A 17,647-nucleotide genomic window follows, 5' to 3' on the forward strand; every position below is an offset into this window, starting at 1 on the left:
AAGAGAAGATGCTTGAAGCCCAAGACAGGCTCTTCCTGGTGGAAGAGGACAAGCCCTTTGAAGGGATCAGCCGCGGTTCACTAGGCTATGTGGTGGAGAACTGGCCTCAGCTGGACTTGGAAGCCTCTTCACCTTCCTGGCAGTAGAGATGGAGGACAACTTGGGGGAGCTTGTAAACAGAGTGCTGATGACTGTAAACTTAAACCTATACCGGCAGCCACTAATGTCATTTGGGGTAGAAAGTTTATTGGGAGTGGGGTGTGGGGACTGTCCGTCCCTAAGAGAAAACAAGCCACACAAAGAGCACATTTTCAAAACAAAGCAACACGGATCGGATGAGCCTACTGATCTAGTCACCTTTATCGATTGGGCAATCTGAACAAGTGTTGGCTAAACATCAAAGATGGACAGAGCCAAGGGGCGCTATTTTTCAACCTTCAACCCTCCACCTCTGGAGCATGGTTCAGACAAAAGGACATGGTGAAAGAAGATGATCATGGCCACCCCACTCAACAAGCACGGCTGTCTCTTGCCACACATTTCAGGGGTGAAATGTCTTTTTAGATCATATCTGCACACAGACCCACACTTATGTTTTCATTAATGTACATAGAATCAGGGAAAGAATGGTTCAGCGTGAAACTACATTCAGTGGATTTTTTTTATGAACATCATCCGACTGTGTAAAATTATGTCCATGTGTCATGTCTGTAATAAGTAAGCATGGTCCTGTTTCTTCACTGTCTGTTCCCTCAGTGTTTATCCAGACTCGGCCTGTGTGTCATGAAAAATGAGCTAGGCAGCATTTTGGTGTTTGTACTTCAGATGTGGCAACATCTAGCGTCGTAGTGGTCCGAGCCTGAGTACGTGTTCCATTGACATTAATCATAATGTCAAAAGTAGCCTTACGTAACTCAGACCCTGTATACAATATACATTTAAAGCACTATGAAACCATTATAAACAGCATGGCTTCCCCCAAAGAATTATGGGAACTTTAGTTCATTAAGGGTGCCGAAAGTTGTTAGGAAATGCCCCATTTCTCTCACAGAGCTACAATTCCCAGAATTCCATGGGAAGGGGATTGATTGTTAAACCAATACCAGTCTTGGGGCAGGTATTGATGGAGCTACAGGCTGTCTTTCTGTATTATTTATCACTCCTTTGATGTGTTAACCTTTCAGTCTGAGACTTTTGTCCAGGATCCTGGACTAGGTAGGCCATTGGTCTGATCCAGCAGGCTCCTCTTAAGTTCTCATCAAAATGAAGTAAGAAGGGAGAGCCTGCTGGATCAGGCCAAAGGCCTACCTAGTCCAGCATCCTGTTCTCACAGTATTCAAACACATCCTGCCTCTGACAGCGGAGACTGAAACATAGCCATCATGGCTGGCTGTCACGGATAGCCGTTTCCTCCATGAATATGTCTAATCCTCTTTTAAAGCCACCCACATTTGTAGCCATTGCAAATCTTGTGGAAATGAATTCCACAGATTAACTACATTGTCTGAAGAAGTAATTTTTTAAAAAATGTACTGTATTTTTTGATATAACACGCCCCCATGTACAAGACGACCCCTATTTTTTTGGACCGCAACAAAAAATTGTGAGGGGGGGGAATTGCCCAAAGTTGTTGGTGAGCTTTTTGGGGGAGGAGTCACCACCAGCAATTGCTCTACCGCCTGCCCGCCAATGCAAATCACACACATCACCACAGCCACCAATCGTCTGCACACTTGCTGCCAAAAGCGCACACTCAACGAAACCACAGCCAATTGCACGCACGCCCTTGCCGCTGCCATAAATAGCCTGCCCAATTGCCACAGCTGCAGCCAATCATCAGCAGGCCTTGCCGCAGCAACCAATCACACACCCTATCGCTGCTGCTAATCTCCTGCTGGCTGCTGCCACCAATCGTCTGCCCCCCCCCTCTTCTATCCATGTATAAGATGACACGCAATCTTTGCCTATTATTTCTAAGGAAAGAATATCATCTTATACATGGAAAAATACGGTATGTGCCCAAGGTGGGTCTCGAACCCATGACCTTGAGATTGACGCTGTGAACACACCATACATTTAAAGAACACCTCCCAAAGATTCCTGGGAACTGTAGTTTGCACTTCACACAGCTACAATTCCCAGCACCCTTAACCAACTACAGTTCCCAGGATTCAGTAGGGAGGGACATGCTTTAAACATATTATGTGCAGACAGTCTAAGAGTCTCATGCTCTACCAACTGAGCTAACTGGATGTGTAGCCCAACCACAATCTAACATTTATTTTATTGAAAGGTAACTACTGGCTTGTCTTCTCAGAAGCTTGAGGCGGTGTAGACGGAGCTATCCCATTTTTATCTTCATAGTTACCCTGTGAGGTAGCTTCCTAGTTCGGAGACAGTTGCCCAAGGCCACAAAGTGACCTTCGTGTGTTGGGACAGCATTATCTTCCACTCCATCTCTCATAGCCTGGTTCACGCTTGGTGTCAATGGCAGCAGGGACAGGAGGGCAGGGAGTATCCAATATGGTTAGTAGGGTAGGGCTGACTGGTATAAAATCAAGCCTTTTTATACCATAATATCTGCTGTTCTCAAAAGTCCTGAAATCATAAACTCATCACACCACATTCCACCTTTTTGGTTTATTAGGCGTGATGCGTCCTCAGAATGGAAGGGAGGGCACTCGTAAAAAAAACGGGAAAAAAATCTGGTTGCTTCGGGGTGAACTCTGGCACAGGGGTTGTTGGCACCCCGGGACCAAAGGTGGTTTGGAGAGCAGAGAGCTGCTTGTCAGCAGGTTGCTAATTATGAAAACCAGGCCACAACAAGCTCCTTATATCTTGCCCAAATCGTCGCTACCTGTCTTTGTTTCCTCATCAGATGAAACTCCGGCCTGGCAGGCGGAAGGATGATGCAAGAGATTGCCACCTCCAAGTTGCCGCACGCAAAACAACTCACTCGGCGGCCTCTCTGCCTCAGGGTTCTTGGATTGACTCACAACAACGAGAGGGGAGGGAGGCTTGGGATATTTGGGGGAAACCCTGGGCTCCTCAATTCCCTGTCAGCATTTCTTCCTGACTTCTCAGAGCCAGACATTCAGGTTCCTCCTTGACCTGCTTCCATGAGATCCTATGGTAGCCACCATCAGCTCAGCTGACAGCAAGCTGGCATGTGGTTCCTGCTCTCCCAGGACTGCCTCCCACATTATAAAATCTGTGTCACTTTAGGGAATAATTAGGGCCTGAATTTGTTTGTTTTCCTTTCCCCTCCTCATGCCTTTTTCCTTTTGTATCAGAAGGTCAGCAGTTCAAAACCGCCTGACGGGGTGAGCTCTGTCCCACCTCCTGCCAACCTAGTAGGTTGAAAACACACCAGTGCAAGTAGATAAATAGGTACCACTGTGACGGGAAGGCAAACGGCGTTTCCGTGTGCTCTGGCACTCGTCATGGTCCTCCGTGCGCCAGAAGCAGTTTAGTCCTGCTGGCCACATGACCCGGAACGCTATCTGCGAACAAACGCCAGCTCCCTCCGCCTGAAAGCAAGATGAGTGCTGCAACCCCATAGTCACCTTTGACAGGACTTAACTGTCCAGGGGTCATTTACCTTTTTACCTATCCTGTCTACTGGATGGCAAGCCTATGTTGTATACTAATCTATACAACTAAAAATTGTAAACTAAACTAAAATAAAATAAAATACTATTATATTGCCTATAAAACTTTGAGAATGGTGGTGGAGGTCACGAATGGACCAGCTAAATGAACCAATAAGGAAACCCTACTGAGAAGTTACATAATGTGACTGGAAATGTCCACCTTGTCCTAGATGCTTGAGGGGGTCAGGTGACTTGTCTTTCATGCCCTAGGGTAAAAGAACAGTGCTACATTATCTGAAGTCCATTTCCACTCTCTGCTTTCACCATTATTGAGTAATGCCTTACTTCCCCTTTTCTGAGAAGAACCCCGGAGTCCTGGTGTGCCCATCCCATAACCCACAGCACTTTTGACCTCATGCACCAACCCAGAGCCAGTAATCCTGACACACAGCCCATCTCTCTCCTTCCGAAGAATCTAGAAGTCTTGAACCCACCCACCCCTGAAAAACCAACCTGATCCTCTCTATGGCTTTGCCCAGTGCAACTCACTCCTCTTCTGGAGGTCTCCCGGCACCAACCCCATACCCGTCTAATCTCGATTTCTCCCCTTCTAACCTGTAGTGGGAATAGAACTCCACTACCCTCGAGTATCCCTTCTCAGCATCACTTCCTCTATTGCCCCTGCAAGGAATAATACCGGGTATTGTTTAGGGTGAGTAGTACGAAGTGGATCAAAGCTGGTCAGTCCACATACCCCACCCTGCCCCAACCGGTTCTCTCGAAATTTGCAGTGGGAAAGAGGTTTGTTGTAATGACAAAACCACATCCCCCAAACGTACCAAAGAGTGTGCTTTGATGGCTAAGTGTGAGTGTCCCTACAGCACTCCGTTCAAACACTTGTCTGATCTTAACACAGAAATCAGTGCCAGATTTCGGGTGCTGTGGGCGATTCCCCCGCACAGGGTGCTGAGCTGAGAGGGTGCAAAGTCGCTGCCGCCACCACCAGCATCCCTCCTGAAAGATCCGTAAAAAAGCTGTACCAACTGTACCAAAAGGAATTATTTTGAAAATTATATTGGGGGGGGGGTGCAATTTATGTCCTGGCTCAGGGCGCCCTATTACCAAAGTTTTCCCCTGAGGGAAATAGCTGCTTTGGAGAGACAGGACCCCTGGTTACCCTCCCAACAGAGAATTGGGGCTGGGTGTCTGATGGGGTTGAGGAGGAATCAGTACAGTATTTTCCAGAGCAGGGCTATGTGCCCCTTGTCTCCCCTTCTAGCCGGGCTGGTTTCTTCTGTCTGAACAGCTGCAACACAGGCAGAAATTATAGGGAAACATCTGCATCCGATGTTAGTCCTCCCCGGAGCAGACCCACTGAAGTTGACTTCAATTTCAGTGGGTCTACTCTAAGTAGAACCTAATTAGATATTTTTTTTTCTCCTCTGTTCAGCTGAAAAGGCTCCCAGAGAGCAGCTTACAGAACAATCATTATTTTCCAAAAAGCTGTTGTTTCCCACAAGCTTACAATATTTTCAAAAATGACAGAAAAGGAAAAGGGAATGGGAAATAGGGAGGAAGAAACCAAATGTCAGGTGCCATCAGTTCCTACTTCTAAAAAAACGCCTGGCTTGAATTGAAATAGTTCAGATAACCATTAAAGGCATCCCCAAACTCGGCCCTTCAGATGTTTTCGGACTACAGTTCCCATCATCCCTGACCACTGGTTGGCCCTGTTAGCTAGGGATGATGGAAGTTGTAGTCCCAAAACATCTGGAGGGCCGAGCTTGGGGATGGCTGAGATAACCTGATGGAATGGCTGAGGTGAGGGGAAAGAGCAGTCAGAGCACCTGGTGTGTCAGCAGAGCTGATGGAGAAGCCCTGCTCTTTTCTCCCTCTCCCTTTCCTCTGCAACCTGCCAATGTCTGTGACTGTAGAGATAAAGCTGGCAGGCGATGCAGTGATAGAGGGAAGCTTCACCTGCTGAATTTCTGCCTGCCTGACGACTGTTACAAAAACCATAGCCCTGCTCATGGGAATCTTAGCTTTGTGGGAGTGTTTGGGAGGAGGAAAAACTGACGCAATCCAGACGTTTTGAACTACAACTCGCATCAGCCCTCAACATGCCAACATATATCTGTTTAAATGCAAAGCCTCCGCCTATCCCTGCACCTTAGATCTCATTCCCCTTAGAATCATAGAATTGTAGAGTTGGAAGGGACCCCAAGGGTCATCTAGTCTAACCCCCTGAAGTGCAGGAATCTTTTTGCCCAATGTGGGGCTCAAACCCACAACCTTGAGATGAAGAGTATCGTGCTCTACTTGGCTTTAAAAGTTCTTTGGCAGGTGAAAAGGATCCAGCCTGTGAATCCAAGTAGCTAAGGGAATTTCCACTTGCTTTGTCATGCAGAAAGGGCACAGGAACTTTTACTAGAGGGAAAAGTTGGCAACCCTCCCTTGCTGGTGGGAAGAAACCGGTACTTCTGGGTTGCTTGAGAAAGAGAGCACTTGGGATCAGGAGGGAAAGGTGGCGAGATTTTGTTGTCCGGGGAGTCCTTAATCCCCTGAAAGGCAAGTATGGATCTGCGCAGGGGTTAGGGCCTTACTTTGCAGAAGGGAGTGGAATCTAGTGGTTAGATCATCCCCTGGGTTCTACAGCATGGGGGGGGAGGAAGGGGTTGCTTTTAAGAAATGGGGACGTGAGCTTCCTCATGTTGAAAGGTTGGCTCCTACCTCGAGTCATTTCCTAATTGTGTAATTGACTTGCTCACAGCCTTTGTGTATGAAATCATTGCCCTCCCCAGGAATAGGTGCCGGGGACTAAGCCTACATGGATTTGCCTGAGGCCTGCCCCTTTTCCTGCACCGTCCCTGACTGACTGACTGCCTCCTGCCTGCTCCTTTTTATCTTCTCTTTTCTCCTTCCTGGTAATCTACCCTCCCCTTCTCTGTAATTCCACCCGCCCCAGAAGCAGACGGGGCGGTGACCTTAATGCACAGATATATATATCCACCTAAAAGGAGCCAAGATGCTTTTCCACCATCATCTGTGTCAACTTGCCCAGGAGGCGGACGAAGAGAGGAGCACACTTGACAGGTGAGTTTACCTGGGGCTGGGTGGAGAAATAATGGGGACCAGACCCCCAGATCTGGAAGGAAACCATTTTGCAGAAACTAACTTTACATGCGCTCAGGGGTACAGTTGTGGTGTTTACTAACGACATAAGTGCTCTGGTGAATCATTTTTGGAGGATCAGCTTAATCTTGCATTCTGTTTCCAAAAGCGGCTGGTCAGATCCCTCTGGAAAGCAGGGCAGGAAGATGACAACCCTTTGCCTGTTATTCATTCCCATCAATTGGTGTTCCGAGATATACTGGTTCTGTTAATGGAAGATCCATTCAGCTGTCATAGCTCTATATATATATATATATATATATATATATTCTAATCTCTTTTTAACCCATCGGCACTGGTGACCCTCACCACGTCTTGTGGCAGTCACATCTAGGAGAAAATTATCTGCACTTTCCAGAATCAGTTGAAGACATTTTTTTGTTCCCTGTCTGCTTGTTAGGGTTTTAGTCTTGTTTTAAATACATTTGTTTTTGTGTTTAACTGTTTTTAATTGTCTTATACATAAATTGCCTTGAGACCGTGATTTGGAAGGCGATTAGTAAATTAATAATGGCGATAATAATAAGCTATCATTATTATTTTTCATGTCCTAAAGTTTAACCCTGTCATTTTTAGAAAGGTAAACCATTTTATGAGATGTGTCTGTGTGTATGGTATTACACTTCTGTGAATGAATAGGCATGACCGTGGCTTGTGGTTTGGCATGTGGGAACGTCTGTGGCTGGTCAGTAGAGCTTCCCCCTTGCATGGAGAAGATCTTGGATTCAGCCCCCAGGATCTGTAGGCAGGGCTGGAACAGATTCCTGACCAGACCATGGAGAATCGCTGCCAGTCAACGCAGATTAATGGTCCCCAGTTACCTCAGTATTGCGGACCCCCTGTTTTTCAAAAGCCAAGACATGGCCCCCCTTATTTTTGAAGTTTTCAATAACCCTGTGGTAGTTTTTGTCATGTGAATGGTGCCATGGATCCCCTGGGAAGGATACATGGACCCCCTCGGGTCTATGGATCACCAATTGGGATCCACTGGCATAGACAGTACAGAGACAGATGGAGCCCTGTAGCTTCCTATGTGCAAATCATCACAAGTGTGCCTCTCCCATGCACATGTATCCTGTACACACCAAAAGATTTGCACACAACCACCCACACGAGATGATCTGCCTAAAACGTTCATTCATTTCCCCACTTCCAGCGCATTGGGAAAGTTGGAACTTTTCAAGCAGTCCTTAGGACACTGCTTTGAACTCGTTTGCCGTGATGCTACCTCAAAGCCACAGATGGATCCAAAGGAGAATGGCTTCTATGCCACCTGTAGACCAATTTCAAGGAGACAGAAAGTTACTGATAGCTGTCCCAAGGCCACGCAAGAGACTTCCTTGACCTTCAATCCAAGATCGCTAAAGTTTTCATCTGTTCCGCAAACCTTGCAAGACTCGTTTATCTGGGCTTCTGGTAGCCACATTAAACCTCTGGCCGTGAGGTTTTGAGCATGTTTTCTCTTGTTTAGTTTGAAGACGCTCGCTGCTCGTTAATGCTCTGCCACCACCCCATTAATCCACATTTATGTGGTAACTCCACCTACCCTGTGGGAGTCCGTATCAAATCAAACTGTTATTCCAAAAGAAAACAAGTTTTTAGACCTTGTGGCTGCCTGGGGAAACCATAACGTTTGTCTCCTGTAGAGAGCAGAGCAGCTACAAGTATAACGTTGGTTTTTGCTTGTGTTGCCAGGTAAGCTCCCTCACCTCTGCCACCGAACGGACATTGGTAAATTCCGTATTCTGCTATTGACACAGACTCTTGTTCAAGAATTTTCTCATTTGTTCAAGAATGGTATCATTTACTCATCTGTTCTCCTGCACTTTTTCTCCAGCATACTATGGCTTCTGTTTGGGTACCAGCGACCTTCACTGCGGTGGTCCTTTTGCTTTCTGGGGGATGCTATGCCAGTTCTTCAGGTAACGCCACCTTGACCTCACCCATATCCTAAGTGTCTCCATTTTGCTGGGAAGGGCTTTAAAGGATAATGCTTGGGGGTGAAATTAGATGTTCCTCTTTGCATGAATTCGGTCCCATAAACTTATGCCACCTCTGTTTCTTTTCCTGACAGGTTCCTGGTGCTATGACAGCCTAATATGTGGTAAGAAAAATAGCAGCCCTAACTTCTCTTTAGCCACAGATTCCAAGCAAGGCATACTTTTGAGCCAAGTCCATCAACTTTTATTTCCAGGGCTTTGTTCTGTAATGGACTAAAAATGCCTCTGAACATGCGCAAAGTGCGTTTTCCTCTCTACCTCCTTGTACAGATCCAGGGCTAAGTGGGAGGGCTACCTAACAGAGGGTATCGTTTTCGGGAAGTTTAGAATCCTCCTCCTGCTGCTGCTACTTCTCCGTTTTATTTATTTAATTCAGTTCCCCATCTCTAATTACCACGTTGCTTGTTTTGGGCTCTTTCTTTTCTTGGCCAGGACCTGACACGTGGTCATCCCAAGGTCATTGCAATGGCAAGAGGCAATCTCCCATCGATATTGTTACCAGCAGTGTCAGGCATAACCCCAAACTGGGTGCAGTGACTCTCACCGGCTACAACGACACCAAAAAACTGCTGGAAATGAAGAACACCGGGAAAACAGGTGAGTGTGCAAGCATTTCCTTTTTAAAACACTTTGCTTCTAGTCCTTAAGGTAGCAGGAAAGTATGAAAAAAAAAGACACAAAACTGCAAGACGGGGAAGCTGCCAAACTCCATCCCTTCCTGTGTATTCATAGTAAAAAGCTGGATTTCCCCAACTTTACAGTGATGGCAGCATGGAGGAGCCCAGAAGAGTGTGGGAGAATCTCTCAACCTTTTCCCCCAGTGTGGGACAGGTTTGGAAAGGCAGTCTGCTCTTTTCTGAAGGGGAGCGTCATTTATTTCCCTTCAGTTTAACAGGCTGTAGGCAGATCAAGAGATTTCACCTGCATTCTGCCCACATTCTGCCAGGGCCCCATGACAGCATGTTCAGTCCTCTTCCCTCCAGTTGTTGTTTTTTTTCTCTGTGTGTGTGATATTCTGCCCCCTTTCAGGTGGGTCAGAACAGCTTGGTGCTTCTATCCTTTAGCTGGTGGGTGGACCCTTTTTTATTTTTATTTTAATCCAAACCAACGGGCGCCAACCACCTGAGCTGGCTATTAGAGAGATTGGTACTTTTCAAACTCAGAATGGCCTGCCCTCAGGGCAGCCCACCTGTTCTGTGTGTGTGTGACTTTCTCATTGGAAGGAGACGATCCCACCCTCCACGCTGGCAATGATTCGTACATGATTCATAGCAGAGCAGGCAGTTCTGCATCTCTCTGATGGGGATGTTTGAATGGCCCACTCATCAATGGGAAATGCTCCATTGAGGACCTTGTCTTTTGCTCTTTGTTATTGGCCTGCTTGCTCTATGTGCTTCAGCAGGGACGCAGGTGGCGCTGTAGGTTAAACCACAGAGCCTAGGGCTTGCCGATCAGAAGGTCAGCGGTTCGAATCCCTGCGACGGGGTGAGCTCCCATTGCTCAGTCCCTGCTCCTCCCAACCTAGCAGTTTGAAAGCACGTCAAAGTGCAAGTAGATAAATAGGTACTGCTCTGGCGGGAAGGTAAACGGCATTTCCGTGCGCTGCTCTGGTTCTCCAGAAGCGGCTTAGTCATGCTGGCCACATGACCCAGAATCTGTATGCTGGCTCCCTCAGCCAGTAAAGCGAGATGAGCGCCGCAACCCCGGAGTCAGCCACAACTGGACCTAATGGTCAGGGGTCCCTTTACCTTAACCTTTACCTATGTGCTTCAGCAGGATCCAGGCTTCGCCAGCCTGCTGCCCTCCGGATATTTTACACGTCAACTCCCTTCATCCCCTGCTAGCACAGGAATTGATCAAAAACCTATGGAGGGTGCCTGGTTGGCAATAGCCGGAAGAGGGTGCAAGAGAAGGGAGGGAGGGGGTAAGTGCCTCCTCCTATACACGCAGCACTTCACCCCACATTACTGAACCCCTGTGGCTACCTGAAGAGAAGGCACCTTTTACATACGGTACTTTAATTTCCAGTTTGATGATTTAATTAAAATTTAGTAAGGCAGCAATCCTAAGCATTGTCAAGCTTCCTGGCAAAAGTTATCACCCTCAAAAATCAGCACAAATAAGTCATGAATCATCGTTATGTTCAACTGAAACCATTACTCTGCTTACTCTGTAAAAATCAATAGGATATACTTGAGAGGAGGTGCAGTTAGGATGGGACCGTCAGTGTGTGATGGACACTGATGTTTCTCTTTCAGGATAAAACTCAGCCCCCCTCCACCCTAAAAATGCACTTCTGTGGCTATGTGCGCACTGTACCTTCAAAGCACATGCAGAGCACATGTACATTTCCCTTCCTCTCAAAAAAACCCTGGGAACTGGTCTCACTTTCCCGATCGTACGAACCAAAGTGTGACCAACCCAGCCCAATCCTGCGCGTCATTGATTGCAAATGACACCACTTCCGCGGCTACAAAAGCAGTAAGAGAAGCTTTTTGGTGGAGAATTCCAACACTCTTGATGCACTAATAGAAATTGGTCTGGTCTGCAGTTGACATAGAACTGGGCGAAGGTCTCCAGCTGAGCGGCCCTGGGCTTCCGGCTACATACACAGCCAAGGCCTTTCACCTCCACTGGGGAGATGGAGTCCATAAACCTGGATCAGAGCACTACATAAACGGCGAACGGTACTCTATGGAGGTGAGGATATCTTCTCTAATCTGGACTCTGGGATTGATAGCATGTTAATGTCAGCTGGCATATGTTTTATTATATTTATTTTTCTTTCCTTTTGCTTTATTAGCAAATATTTTTTGTGTTAAAATAATTGTTTCCTTGAGCATGTGCACGTACATTTCTTTTACCTCTGCATAACAGCAGCATAAACTCCATCTATACTGTATTTATCACTGTATGCAAAGCTTTCAAGTCAGAGGGCTTTTTAGAAATTATGAATGACCAGGTCTAAGCGGAGTAGACACAAGGATGGATTTCCAATATGCACCAGGCTTTTGTGTACTGCAGTCTATCTCTTTGCTCGTGGAGGTTTCTCCACAAAGAACAGCCAGGTGGGTCAGCAGGGATATGTCCCAAACTGATCTATTTTCTTTTCTCCCCTCAGTTACACATTGTGCACACCAAAAACAACACAAGTCTACCGGAAGCCTTGAAGGACCCACAGGGCATTGCTGTGCTAGCATTCTTTGTCCAGGTGAGGGATTGGGGAGGTCAAGGTTTGTGCATGTCTATGCTACCAGCTGGGATATCAGTTGTAAAGCATTTTGGTTGTTTTGGCTTTTCCCAAACGATTCTGGGAACTGTGGCAAGAGTTTTTCTCTTGGCCAGTCATTCATCGTGTCACATTAAACCAGGGGTCAGCAAACTTTTTCAGCAGGGGGCCAGTCCACTGTCCCTCAGACCTTGGGGGGGGCGGACTATATTTTTTTTGGGGGGGGATGAACAAATTCCTATGCCCCACAAATAACCCAGAGATGCATTTTAAATGAAAGCACACGCTCTACTCATGTAAAAACAACAGGCAGGCCCCAGAAATAACCCAGAGATGCATTTTAAATAAAAGGACACATTCTATTCATGTAAAAACACGCTGATTCCCGGACCGTCCACGGGCCGGATTTAGAAGGCAATTGGGCCGGATCTGGCCCCCGGGCCTTAGTTTGCCTACCCATGCATTAAACCATCATTTAATTTGACCGATGGTTCAATGTGATGTGCAAACCAGGCCACTGACTGAACTGCTTTGCCTCAAGTTCACTGGGAAGGGGGCACAGCTGTTGAAAACACCACTTAGCTATTCCATGGTAGAAATGGGAGAACTGGAAGAAGTGGATGTTGTTGACAAGCAGTAGATTGTTCTGCGTGATGAATGGGCAGTGTTGCTTCTGAAGAAGCACTTCTTTCAAGGAGATAATCACATTTTCCCAGGACTCAAATAACCATCTTTTCTCGCTGGAACAAAGTCCCCAAAAGTATGCGCCTGTTGGATAATGCCAACGACATTATGAGCGATGAGCACCACAATTCCTGCCTCCCTCTGCCTCTGCTTCTTAAGGTAGCCCTGGGAAGGGGAGGAAGACATTAAAACAGGAGATGCCGAGCCCTAGGATTCTTAGGTTCCTTTATCACACTTTATTTCTCGGTCTTATTTTACACTATATGATGTTTCCTCTTTACTGCAGGGCTATGAGAAGGCACAGGGCAAGACAGCTGAAGCATGGGAATTGTTTAAAAAAAAGCTGAAGGATGTTGAGGAAAAGGGTAAGTCCGTCAGTGAGTGGAAAGCCAAGTAAAACATCTGGTTCTTCTCTTGTCTCAGAGAATCCATCATGGCTGCCACAATGAATTGGAACAAAAAATAACCAGTTTGAGCAGTGGGGAGGTGTGATTCTTTCAGTCACCTCCCTGATAAATCCTGGGGGTGGTGGTTTCACAAGGGCCCCTTGGAATTCTTCAGAACCTTACATAGAACTGCAGTACTCAAGAGTCCCTTGTTGGGGAACCATTATTATTATTATTTATGAAATCTGTATTATGTCCCACGTTTCTTCTAAGGAACTCAAGGCCCCCCCAAAAAACATTTTATCCTCACAACAACCCTGTGGTGTAGGTTAGGATGTGAATTGAGTATGGAGCAGAGATGCAAGCAACTTACCTCCCCCTGTACAGGTGAAGAGACAAAATTCGATGGCAGCTTCTCTCTCCAGGACTTGCTGGGCCGCCCGGAGCTTGACCGCTATTACCGCTACCCTGGGTCCCTCACCACCCCCGGGTGTGACGAGGTTGTGCTGTGGACCATCTTTGCCGACCCCATTCTGGTGTCGGAAGACGTGGTGAGTGCTGCCATCTTGTGTGTGTCTGTGTGTAGGCAGAATGCTGAGGCACAGAAGTCCTTAGAGAGGTAGGAGGAGCTGTTGTCTAAAACAGCTGAGGTACACTAGGTTGGGAAAGGCCAACAGCACAGGTATGTTATACTCTGGGATACATGAGGGAAATTTGGGGAATTGGCTTCTCCTCTCTGGGCTCCCCTTGCAATTAGGATCAAGAGACTTTTCTTGGTGTTTGAAGTAAAATAAAAAGGCCTACCTACTAGAAGTTGGGCTTTTGGGTGGTGGCCTGTGGTTTAATGATTCCTTCTCCCACAGCCACCACACCAGGAAGGTAGGAGCAAATACTGAATTAGACCTGTTGGTACATCTAACTCAGGGTTTCCCCAACTTGGGTCTCCAGCTGTTTTTGGACCACAGCTCCCATTACCCTCAGCTAACAGGATCAGTGGTCAGGGATGATGGGAATTGTAGTCCACAAAAACAGCTGGAGACTCAAGTTGGGGAATTGGTTGCCCTGCGTTTCAGACGGGACATCCTTGGAGATACCAGGGATTGAACCTGCAAAGCAAGAGCTCTGTCCCTGAGCTACGCCCTACTCTAGGGTTTCAGACAGGGGACACTGCTAGCCCTATCTGGGAGTTAAAAGAGGAGGCCTGGAAGAATGAGAAATGGAAGTTTAGATTTCTCAGGCAGCTGGACTCTACAGTCAACCCCAAACCCTGACCCTATTTTTTCTGTACAAGATGCAGATGTGTTGAGCTGGAGGGTGAGCGTTAGATGGGTCAGAGACCTTGAGGATATACAGGGGATAGCCAAATAGCAGGTAGACGAGTGGTGAAGGTACCAATGGGAGGGCAAGAGAGGCTTTGAAAGCGGAGGTGGCCTTGAGAAGGAAGCACCTTGATGACCAGAGAGAACAGAGCCATTTCCCAGCTGTACACTATTACGTCCTGTTCCTTATTTGCCTCATTACGTTATCCTGTTCTGTCAAAAGCAGTGTCACGGGGCTGAACAGAACTGGCCTCCCCCAATTCTGTGTGCTGTTTGTGGGTCGTGGAACTGGAGAGTGAGGGGGCAGCTTGCTGAACGTTCTCCAGCGGAGAACCAAAATTCTCCAACAATTCAAGAGCAGCTGAGAAACCTCAGTTCAACTCCACGCTGTCGTAACTCGTGCTGTGGAGTTGCCACATCCTGGTCTTCACCGGGTAGATCCCACAGCCCGACGTAGGAGTTCCTCCTTTGCCATGTGGCACCACCTGACGCCTTCCTTCTCCCTTCCAATAGGTGCATGCTTTTCCGAATGAGCTTCATTCAACAGATTCCTCCACCGGGCCCCATATTGAGAACAACTACCGCCCTCTGCAGAACATTGGGGACCGGAAAGTGGAATCGTCTGCCGCTTTGAAGCACAAATCCGCTGCCACGATAGCCTCTCCACCAGTAGGGCTCCTCCTCTTCATTTCTGTGGCTACTCTTGCATCCTTCTTACCTGCATAAAGGCTGGAGGTGGGTGGGTGGATGTAGAAACCACACGGAGGAAGAGTCGACATGATCTCCAGAGAGGCCAAAGCTAGGCCACAACTCTTTCTGTCCCCCTCAGAAACTCCAGTTCACCTGCATCTACCTCTCAACCAGCTCATCCAGTACCAGAAGCACTGGCAAAGGACACTAAAAAGGCAGGAGGTGCACATTTCAGTGAGGAGAGGAGCACAGAGAAGGAGATCAATAGCAGCTAGGATGCCCAGTGCTGGGGAAGGAGTGCGGTTCAGTCCACTACAGCTAGAGCTGAAACTTTCCATTCAAAAGAGCTCGTTGTTGACATTTCCCAATCTTATATTGTGGTTTTGTTTCTTGGTGATATTTGAGTTTCCAGATCAACGTTTGGGTTTAAGTGGAATAGAACTATCATCAACGTTTGAGCAATGACGCACATTTTGATACACTGCATACCAAAACTTCAGATGTCAACAAAAGCAAAGGGGTGGGGGGTGGCAGGGAATCACTGGAAATATATAGATTTCCTTGTGGAGTTTGAGGTTCAGGTCTGTCTGGGCTAAAACTTCCAATGATTAAAGAATCAACATTAATTTCAGCTCTCGTTTTAGCAGGAATTAGCAGAAGCTCTGCTTGTTCCCACAAACGTGACTTTGGATGGCACATTCACACGCGTCTCCAGCACTGCAGAGAATACCCATAGTCCCTAGTGACAACCTCTCAAAGGCAACACATCTCCAGTGAAGCATGTTCACACGTTCAGCTGCCACTGAGGCACCAAGCGATGTGCGTGCATGTGTGACCCAACTCATTCCCCATCGTGCTATGAAGCAGCAACTGGGACCAGAGGTTTACATTAGCTGAGAAACTGAGGCAAACAGCCACCCTTTAATTACCTTCCTTGCTCTCTTGAAAGTTTGTTTGTTTGTTGTTATATGACCAGTGCTTTTTTCAGGAGGGTACTCAAGGGTACACAGTACCACTACCTCTTTCTGTTGTGATTAAAAAGTGTGGCACTTAAGTGTACTGTAACAACTTCGTAGTGCGTACTGGCACCTCTCTGTCTTTCTCTCTGTTAAAAAGTGTGACACACACTGTAACAACTTCATGGGAAACAACTTCTAGGGGGAAAAACACTGTGTACGACCAATCTCCAATGGTGGAAAATCACTTATTTTTTAAAGAAAAAAACAACAACCACAAAATTTTTAAAGTGGAAACTTTCACGAATGGAAAATGCATGGAATGCTACTTACTGATCATTCCTTGGGAGCTTCTATTGTGAAAATAGCTTTGAGAACTAATGAATAAGCTGTGACTTAAAAGACAAATGTGTGTGGAAATTAAATTAAGCGGATTGTGTGCTGCAGTGTGTGTGGTTGCACTGGCATGAATAGAGGCAAGCGATGCTAATTATTCCTTACTTTATACAGTATCTGTCTTGCTGTTGCTAATGGGGTCTCTCTACCTCCTGCCTGCCTAGCTCTAAGGGGGGGGGGCACCCTCTGAGGTCACAGCATTCTGAGAGAGGTGGTCCGGGTGAGTGCCAGCGCTATTGCCACTTCGTCATAGCAGCTAGAAATTTTATTGGGAAAGACAAAAGCAGCTAAAGATTTAAATGAACTTCAGTAATTCTAGATTTAACTGATTTTAAAAATCTGTCTTACAATTTTCTAGCTGTCATGGCAAGGCACCAATGATGGCACTTCCCCCCACCCACCCACCCACCCAACTCACCAAGAATGCTTCACTCTGAGCAATTATGGAATTGGAAGGGACCACAAGGGTCATCTAGTCCAACCCCCTGCAACTCAGGAACCTAGCAAGGACCCGCTGTCCTCAGAGTGATGCATGAGGATGGGGCAAGCGCTTTGGAGAGCCCTGCATAGCCACAAGATCCTTGCTGTCTGGGCTGGGAAGGTGTTAATTCACTGTTTCCTAGACCCAGCACCTGATGCAATTGCTATGATTTGCCTCATGATAAGGCCAGACTTGAATCTGAACTCGTGTCTCCCTGGTCCTATGTCCAACTGTGTACCCACTATAACTCTAACCACAGTGGCTTAATATATCGGAGGACACCATGCCGCCACCACATTTTCCACACAAGGAGTACAGTCTCTGGGGAGCCCTATATGGCTATCCCCAAGTTTTTCCTTGGCCTGAGGTAATTTTCCTCTCCATGATGGGCAGAAGCACCCTGAGAACAGTAGACCAGACTGTGAGGCAACCAACCAGGAATTAATATCTGGTTAAACTGAAGCAACTCTTGGTGTACATGATGTTTTGGCAAAATGTTTCAGCATTTGCATGTTAAAGAAATAAAAGAATAAGCTGCCTTCCTCACTACTGGCGGGACATAGGAACACCTCCATTTTGTGTGGGGAAGGGCCAGGGGGACAAATCACAGTCAACTCTCAAAACCTGGGCTCAGTTTCTGTTAAAACACCACAGCACAATTACTCTTCACCTGAAATCTCATGAGTTTCTTCTGTCTACTGAGTGTGAGTACAAATTGAGTAAATGTAAGTTTAATAAAAGA

At 46.8% G+C, this 17,647-nt stretch overlaps 1 protein-coding gene across 4 annotated transcripts; it reads left to right on the plus strand.

The window, feature by feature from the left end:
- Positions 1-6,073: 6,073 nt before the first annotated feature.
- On the plus strand, positions 6,074-16,474 carry LOC309517584 (carbonic anhydrase 4-like). 4 transcript variants are annotated; one of them, XM_082196802.1, is made up of 11 exons: positions 6,074-6,161; positions 6,395-6,686; positions 8,602-8,686; positions 8,839-8,868; positions 9,197-9,361; positions 11,316-11,464; positions 11,886-11,975; positions 12,964-13,042; positions 13,451-13,614; positions 14,896-15,051; positions 15,717-16,474. In XM_082196802.1, exons 3-11 carry the CDS (start codon positions 8,608-8,610, stop codon positions 15,813-15,815), a joined length of 1,011 nt encoding a protein of 336 aa, XP_082052928.1. In that variant the 5' UTR covers positions 6,074-6,161; positions 6,395-6,686; positions 8,602-8,607; the 3' UTR covers positions 15,816-16,474. The 4 variants fall into 4 exon arrangements, with proteins under 4 accessions (XP_082052928.1, XP_082052927.1, XP_082052930.1 ...); XM_082196803.1 differs by having other exon boundaries at positions 6,144-6,161; positions 6,559-6,686; XM_082196801.1 differs by having other exon boundaries at positions 6,083-6,686.
- Positions 16,475-17,647: the final 1,173 nt, after the last annotated feature.

The sequence above is a fragment of the Podarcis vaucheri genome, assembly GCF_965113315.1.
Source record: "Podarcis vaucheri genome assembly, chromosome: 13".
Taxonomy (NCBI): Eukaryota; Metazoa; Chordata; class Lepidosauria; order Squamata; family Lacertidae; genus Podarcis; species Podarcis vaucheri.